Source organism: Vicia villosa, unplaced genomic scaffold (genome assembly GCF_029867415.1).
Source record: "Vicia villosa cultivar HV-30 ecotype Madison, WI unplaced genomic scaffold, Vvil1.0 ctg.000029F_1_1_1, whole genome shotgun sequence".
In the NCBI taxonomy this organism is placed as follows: domain Eukaryota; kingdom Viridiplantae; phylum Streptophyta; class Magnoliopsida; order Fabales; family Fabaceae; genus Vicia; species Vicia villosa.
Genome location: NW_026704961.1, coordinates 966,367 through 975,000, shown reverse-complemented (window position 1 = coordinate 975,000; position 8,634 = coordinate 966,367). Strand labels below are relative to the sequence as shown.

General features: G+C 38.7%; 1 protein-coding gene across 1 annotated transcript in view; it reads right to left on the bottom strand.

Annotated features, from left to right (window-relative positions):
- LOC131622278 (uncharacterized) overlaps positions 1-428 on the bottom strand; it is a 5,846-nt gene extending 5,418 nt beyond the window's left edge. The window contains exon 1 of the mRNA XM_058893303.1: positions 410-428. Coding sequence (XP_058749286.1) covers positions 410-428 — 19 coding nt within the window. The remainder of the gene's footprint in view (positions 1-409) is intronic.
- Between the last annotated feature and the right edge of the window lie 8,206 nt (positions 429-8,634).

Sequence of the window (8,634 nt, the reverse complement as noted above, 5' to 3'; positions counted from 1 at the left end):
CGGTCGGATTTGCTTTTTTGGAGTGTGAAAAAGAAGACAACTTTACATGGGCCTTGGGAATTTGCAAGTCTTTGTTAGTTGATCAAGAGGTTATGCCAAACGTCATTGTCACCGACCGGGACAATGCTTTGATGAATGCGGTTGATACTGTAACGTCCCGGATTTTCATCCAAGATATGACTTAGAAATTATCAATTATACTTGTTTAAATGAAAGTAAAATGGTTTAAAATGAATTACATTCAACTTCAATCCAAATTCCTAAGCGGAAAACCGCGCTTCTAATTAAATAAAAATAATAATAAATAAATAACTTCAAAATTTAATGTGGACGATTTAATTACTACATAATATTGCTTAAAAGAAAATCCCTTTTTCCCCACGATCACACATAAGACAACATCACTCACTTTGAAGTCCTGCATCCATACCTAAAATATTGTTGTAAGGGTCAGTCACTCATGGCAGACTAAACCAAACAAGAATTAAAAATCAGACAAATATAAATACATATGTCATGTTCAAGAAAATTTAATAAGAGTACTCATCAATGATTACTAACAACAACACGGTCAACTTGAGACGGGATACACGTTCAAGAAAATCATAACTATCAACCATCCACGTTATGTCGGTCATATGCAAAATATGAATGCTCTTAAACTATATGATCCGGATATTTCAGCCCGCCACTAAGGCACCACAAAGAATTTATCTCATATCAATGAGGAAAATAACCCGCCACTAAGGCACCACACAGAATGCATATGCCATGTCATGCATGATGACAAATATAATTATAATTACCCGCCACTAAGGCATCCACACAGAAATTCTACCCGCCACTGAGGCAACAAAAATATAACACAATATTCATTCATGTGTATGTAGGATTTTCCTTTTCCGCCATAATATTTTTATATGTCATAGACATTTATCCTGCTGATACTTCACATTACAACACATGTATTTATTGATCATTGACTTACAATAGCCACACCCACAATAATTATGTACCACATTTGTATATTAATACACATGCATTCAAAAGCATCTAGCTACAACAATAGGTATACACTAAATTATTTACACTATCAGACATACATTTCAAGTAACTAGCAAGACAAATTTTAATAACGACCGATGTCACTTAATTTACTAACTTTAGATATATTACACCAATTTAATTTTAAAAAAACTTGCTTTAATAATATTTACTTCAAAGGACATGACTTTCCATTCTAGTTGAAATTTCTAGAACAAAATGTTAATTTCTAACATGCATATTCATTTCAATTTAGCTAACCAAATGACTATATATAAACCACGTGAAACCTATAATATTTACAACCACACACTATATTACAACCACACACTATAAATCGAGTGAAATCTATAATATTTACAACCACACAATTGTACTATCCTCTCTTATTACTATCCTAGAACTATTTGATTAGCCTATGATGTTTAGCAACACATACAAAATGCACCTATATGTTTCTAAACACAAAATTAATTAAACAAAGATCCATATCTATTTTTCGATTAGAGTTTTAATTTTAAATCTCTAAAACATTGAAATATATATATAATATCTACCTAAGATCTAACTCAAGTCTAATTTAGAGTTACATGAGAAAAAAAACCCTTACCTTAATGTTTTCATTGACACCACTTCAATTGATATTCTCACAGCAGCCACAAAACAAGATAAGCAAAATGTTGATGATGAACAACAAGGATAAAAATATTTTAACGCCAAATATACATTTCTTTTTGTTCGGTAAAAGGTTTATATGTGAACTCTATGGAGGTTTAGAGATGGAAGTTGAGAAAAAATGAAACATCCGTGTAATTCTAAAAATTAGGAGTCAAGAGTATTGAGTTAGTGGAAGGACTTATTCAACTTGTAAATAGGAAGAGAGAGAGAAATTTGACCTAATCTAATTTCATAATAATAATATTATTATTATTATTATTATTATTATTATTATTATTATGGATTAATATTTAAAAACTATTACCAATAAGTAATTTTTCTTAACTCCTCACGTCTCATTCTTCTATATTTTTTTATTCGTTTTTTTTTTCTTTCTTTTTAAAACTCCACCTCATCATTTTATTTTTAATTAAAAAAATTCACATTAAAATTCTTTAATTATAAAAACAATAGAATAATAAATATAATAATATTAATTATTAAATATAATCAATATATTTATAAAATTAACTAAATAAAGGAGGTATAAGAATAATAATTTTAATATTATCGAGTTATCAAAATAATTATATTAGAAGGGTTGAAACAAATAGCTAGAATAAATTGATAATAATAATACTTAATTAAGATATAGATATACACATAAAATAAATTATTCACTAATTTTTTTTTTTGTAAAATGATAAATATGTATCGCGTATAAAATATCGGGATGTTACATGTGGGCCTGTAACACCCGAGGCCGAAGAAGGCGAGGGGTGGTTGCACCGCATGGAACACCTGAGGCCAATGGGGGCTAGGGTGGTCGCCACATCGGAATGAGAGGGATCCTGAGACTGCACAGGGAAGAGAATGCATAGTTGAAGGAATGCATATAAGGATTGATAGGTACTACCTATACCAACAAGATGCATCTTCTTTTCGGGAGCCCGTTCAATAAGAACTTCACAGTTAAGCGTGCTTGACTTGGAGTAGTATTGGGATGGGTGACCTTCTGGGAAGTTTCTCGGAAAGCGTGCGAGTGAGGTCAAAGCATGCTGAAAAGACCCGTGTTGGTTTGTGGGGTCAGTCGATCATCCCGAAAGCAGTCTGGGGCATTACAAATGGTATCAGAGCCAGACCTCTCCCAGTACGATGTGGTTCGAGGACGAACCATGCGGAAGCTGGTGGGCCTGTAACACCCGAGGCCGAAGAAGGCGAGGGGTGGTTGCACCGCATGGAACACCTGAGGCCAATGGGGGCTAGGGTGGTCGCCACATCGGAATGAGAGGGATCCTGAGACTGCACAGGGAAGAGACTGCATAGTTGAAGGAATGCATATAAGGATTGATAGGTACTACCTATACCAACAAGATGCATCTTCTTTTCGGGAGCCCGTTCAATAAGAACTTCACAGTTAAGCGTGCTTGACTTGGAGTAGTATTGGGATGGGTGACCTTCTGGGAAGTTTCTCGGAAAGCGTGCGAGTGAGGTCAAAGCATGCTGAAAAGACCCGTGTTGGTTTGTGGGGTCAGTCGATCATCCCGAAAGCAGTCTGGGGCATTACAGATACCGTATTCCCGACATCGACCGCGTTACTTTGTCGGTATCACATAACTTGCAACGTGAGAAGTAAGTTGAAACCCGCGGTTGGGACAAAAGATAGGCCGGATGAAAACGGTAAAGTTATCAAAGTCGGTGTTGTGGTTGAGAGGATAATGGCGGCATGGAGGGAAGTTTTGGATGCACACTCCGAAGAGGTGTATACCGAGAAATTGGTACACTTTAGGTCTTTGTGTGGTTCCATTAAGACATCTTGTCATTACGTCGAATCCACCATTCTTGACAAAGTTAGAGAAAAAGTCGTGTGCGCTTGGACAAATCGAGTTAGACATCTTGGTTTCACCACGACTAACCGAATTGAATCCGTACATGCGGTCTTCAAGAGGTGGTTGGGTGATAGCAAGGGAGATTTGTGTCGGGGATGAGACACCGTCAACCAAATGCTCCAAAATCAACACAATGAAATTCAAACATCGTTCGGTCGGAGCAAGACGGTTATGGAACACCGGTATAAGGGCCAAATTCTATTCTCCCAATTGATTTACAACATATCCCGGACGGGTTTGAATTTTTTGTTTCATGAAGCGAAACGGTCGGAGACCACGGGCCCAGATAGTTCTTTATGTGGGTGTACCATTAGAACTACATACGGCCTTCCATGTGCTTGTATACTTTCAAAAAAGAAGAAGTTGAATTCACCAATACGCATGGATGAGGTAGCCGACCATTGGAAGAAACTTCGTTTTGATGATTTTGACCCGCCGAAGGAAAATGACTCCAAAATCACCATCTCCGACGAGTTGGAAGTGATAATGGAGAAGTTTGCTAAAGCGGATGATGTTGCACCCCAAAATTTGCCCTCTTTCACCGTGCTATAAGTTATCAACGACATTTATTTCGTCGTTCGAAAATCAAGACAAAAATAATAAAGGGTCTCTCATCTTCGTTCAAGTTTGTTTCTATCGGTTCTTTTGTGCGCGTTGAAACATGAAATATGGTTGATTCATGGACTTCTTCTTCAAGTTGCAACTAAAGGAAATCATATGGAATCATTTAGCTCACTTCAAGGGGCTAGGGGGCTAGTTGAGGTAAAGGTTTCATATAAAGTCTAAAATTCTATTCAGAATCCTTTAAAAAAAAACATTCAATGTGTTCAAATTAATCAAGTGATATAGTTCAAAGTTCTCAACGTGCAAGTTGGAAGATCCATTAATTCAAATACCCAAGGTTTCATGTTGCTTGCAATGTTTGGACGATACTATCGAATTTGCAAAGATCATCGTTTGTCATAAAAATTTCATATTACATCTTCAGATTCGAAAATCTTCTTGAGTGTTACCAAAGTTATAATTGTTGCAAGTGTTCATAAGACATCAAGTATTATAAATAAGCAAATCTTGGAATAAAGTTCTTACAAAATGCTACAAGGCACAAAAGATTTACATTCAACTTCTACTTGGATCCTAGGTGAGTCTTCTACACAAGCTCTTACAAGAAATAAACCGCCTTGCACTAAAGAACCGACACAATGAAACTGATCCAAGCTTGAAACCGTGTTGCACAAAAGTTCCACAAGCCAAGTCACAAGTGAGGTACCCTGCATCATGATGAACCGGTTCGGATGAAGATAAGAGAATAACAACAACAAAAACTCAGGAAGACTCAGAAGGGGAAAGGGGGAGAGAGTCGTAACGAACTTCAAACAAACCTGTAACAAACTTTGATCTCTCTCTCTCTGAATTCACGCTGGAACCTTGATACATCACCTTGATCATCTCCCTCATTCTCAGGGAACCTGGGAATTTTCATCAATTCCATTCAACCTCTCTCTCGATCTTCAATATCATAACATCATTCATCAATCTTCAATCTTCAACAGAAAATTCCAGAACAAAATTCAATAACAGAAAAAGGACTCACCTCATAACAAATACGTAACAAACTCTCTTGGCTCTGGACCTGGATTCATCATCTTCATCATCTTTGATTCTTCGATCTTCATAACCAGTTCAGAACCTTTCATCTTCATCAACGCACCAATCATCAACCATCGCTCTTCAATCATCAAGAATCGTCAACACTCTTGATCCTTCAACAAGAAACTCTGGATTCCTCTTCAATTTCGATAACCGTTTCTCATCACCACACCTCGACCTTCAATCGAACCTCTCAACACTTCATCAATCTTCAAACACAACTTCAATCTCGATTCACCTGCAGAAAATCAGAACAGAAAATCCAGAACCAAAAACAAAAATCTCTCTCGGAACACTCTCTGAATTGCCTCGCATCAACATCGTAACAACATCGTAACGGCATCGTATTCGTCTTCGTCTTACTGCTTTGAAACCGCAAGAACCGTAGCTTCACAATGATCATCACTGCTCAGCATCGTTATTACCTTCAACACATAATTCTTCATCACGAATTCATCAACATCAATCGACAACAACTCAGAAAGAACACACAGCGGAAGAAGAGACGAAAGAGTAGAGGAGGAAAAGGTGCTTCGGATGCGTGTTATTGCCTAAATACTTCCGGCCTTCTGCGTTTGTCGTCACCGTCGAGGATGCGCCGGAACTCTGGCAGGTAAGCCTTGAAACTTGTCCAATCTTTATCTTCCTTGTAACTCCGAGTAGTACAGAGTATGTATCTCATAGATTGCAAGTAGTGTTTCTATGTTCTTCTTGCGATTTAGGTCGTGTTCCGTCATGTGATGATTAGATATAAGAGGTCAGCGGAGAGATGTTAGAACCGATAAGGAGTAAGACGAAGGAGAATCGGTGGTGGTTACGGATTTTTGGCCGGAGATGGGTGATTCCTCCGCCGCGAGTCTCGTTGAGGGAGAAAGAGAACCAGAACTCCATTGGCCACGTTAGCATTTAACCTAATTCCTCTTTCACCTAATCTCAATCAGCACCAGTGTTAATTAGATTTGATTAGAATTAGTTGAGTTTAATTAGGAGTAATTAGGATTCATTTGTATCCCTGGGCCTTCATACACAAATGCTGACCGCACCCCCTCTGAGCCCATGTTGCACTACTTATTGTCACAAAAACTGAACAAAAACACTCACCTTGGGCCATTCTGATGGGCCTGCGCCCTTACCTTTGCCAGCACCACCTGATTTCACATTGAACCCCCTGTGTACTTGATCTTACATAGTTCACTTAGTTTTTTTTACCACATTGTTTTCTAATATTGTTAGTATAATAAAAGCATGAAATCGTTGATATTTTTGTTATATTTTGACATGATAATAGAATATAGAATCATTGAGTTTTGTTAATTTTTGATTGATAAAATGAATAAAAACATGTAATCTTTTCTAGTTAGAATTAGATTTTGTTTTTCTATATTTTATAAAAAAATAATCAAAAACATGTATATTTTGCTTGTTAGAATTTAAATGCTTTGTTACATAGTTTTGTTCTATTTTTAAATGAAAATGCCATGAAAAACAATTTAAACTTTTTAAACTTTGGTTTAGGATTTGTTTAGAATTTAATTTCTCTTATTTTTTATGGTTGGCGGGTGCATGCCTCCTTGTTATTACTGATTTGGGTGTTGAGATGTGCGAGGTACTTCGAGAGAGCCTTTGATTGCGATTCGACTTGCTTCGTGTTCCACTTTACTTGTGGGACACGAATTCGCTTTCGGTGCGATTGATTTGCATCGTGTTCCACTTTATTTGTGAGACACGAACTTATTCCCGATGTGATTCATCTGATCTCTCATTCATTGAGATGTATATTCCTGTATTGTCTGGATTGTATTTCTTGCAGGTTGCTTGTGTGGTTGTGTTTTACACGCACCACATAGCGGTTGTGATTTATTTTCACACCGCATCGCTTTGACGCTTATGTTGGACTCCTGGCTTTGATGGATGTTAGATTACGTGAAGTTTCTTCTCTGCTTACGCTTGCTAGCTCATTGCGGATTTGCTATCCGTTCGGTATTGTCTCCCATTTCATTTTAGTTCTCTTGCACTTTATCGCTTTCTCGCATCATCCTTTAACATGAGAAGTAGGACCTAGACATGCATCTGGCCAAGCCCTCGAAAGAGGCTCTGTTTTTGTTGGTGTGTTTATATTTGTGCTTTGCGGCAGGGAGTCACGGTGTAATAAGTCCTATATGGCACTCCGTTAAGTCCTCATAGAAGGCATGCGGAAAGGGTTAGCAATCAACCCCCGCCTAGTCTCATCGAGTCTGTTCAGTATGCGCACGCTACGCGTGACTCGCTTCTGAACCTGCACAAGATCTTGTTATCGAGTATGTCAGGAAAAGGGTTCATGTAGTCGGACCCCCGCCTTTCCTATAGCTCGCGTCGCTCGACGTTGATGCTCGGTGTACGCACGCACCGTTTTCCTTTACGATCCGTGACGGCTTGGTTGCTGAGAGGGGTCCGCCCTCTTGTCTATGGCCCGATCATTTTCACGAGGTCTAATGCTTGGTTGACTTGGGTTGAGTTGCTCCCTTGGCTATGGCGGGACCGCTTTTCTACCACTCGGTCAGTACCGTTGGTTTGTTTGCTTTACGAGCGGATGCTCGTTTGTATGCTCATTGTTTGCTTTCGCCTTTTCCCTCGTAGGTTGTTAGTTTAGTTTAGACTTGTACCCTTTGTATGATAACATTAGGTAGCAAGCTTTCCCTCTTTAGCTTAGGTCTTCCTCATGCATTCTTTAAAACACAAACCACACTCTTTGATTTTCTTTTCTTAAGAGCTTGTTATTTCCGCTCCATTCCCAGCATAAGTCTCCAAAGGTCGAGCAGCGGAGTGTGAATGTAACTCGTTCACCTAAAAAACACAAAACAAACAGAAATTAGTTAGCCGAGCTACGGTAGCTCTGATTCTGCAAAACAGATACGTAGGCAGCGGGGTAGGGCCCGTGCGAGCATAATCCTTTCTTTTCCCTACATTCTGCATTCATTTTAGTCCAGATTAGCGTAGATTTGTTACACACCCATAGTTTTAGACACAAGCGTGGATACCATCGAGTACGATGGGCACGAGGGGTGCTAGCACCTTCCCCTCGCGTAACCGACTCCCTTACCCTTTTTCTCTGGTCGTGAGACCGTTGTTTTGTTTTGTGGTTTGCTGGCATTCCCTTCCTTTTCAGGATAAATATGTTAGTGGCGACTCTGTTAATTTTCGCGGTAGCGACAGCTGGCGACTCTGCTGGGGACGTCTCGACCTATTGCGGGTCCGGACTCGGCGAGTCGATCCTAGCGCTTGTGTGTTTATCTTTGGGTGTTTTTATTGCTTTGCATATTTACCTGTTTGCATTGCATTCTATGTGCGCTTTTACTTTTTTGCATCATATTCTGGACTGTCTGGATTTCTATCTGTGGGTGGGTGTTTCAAGAGG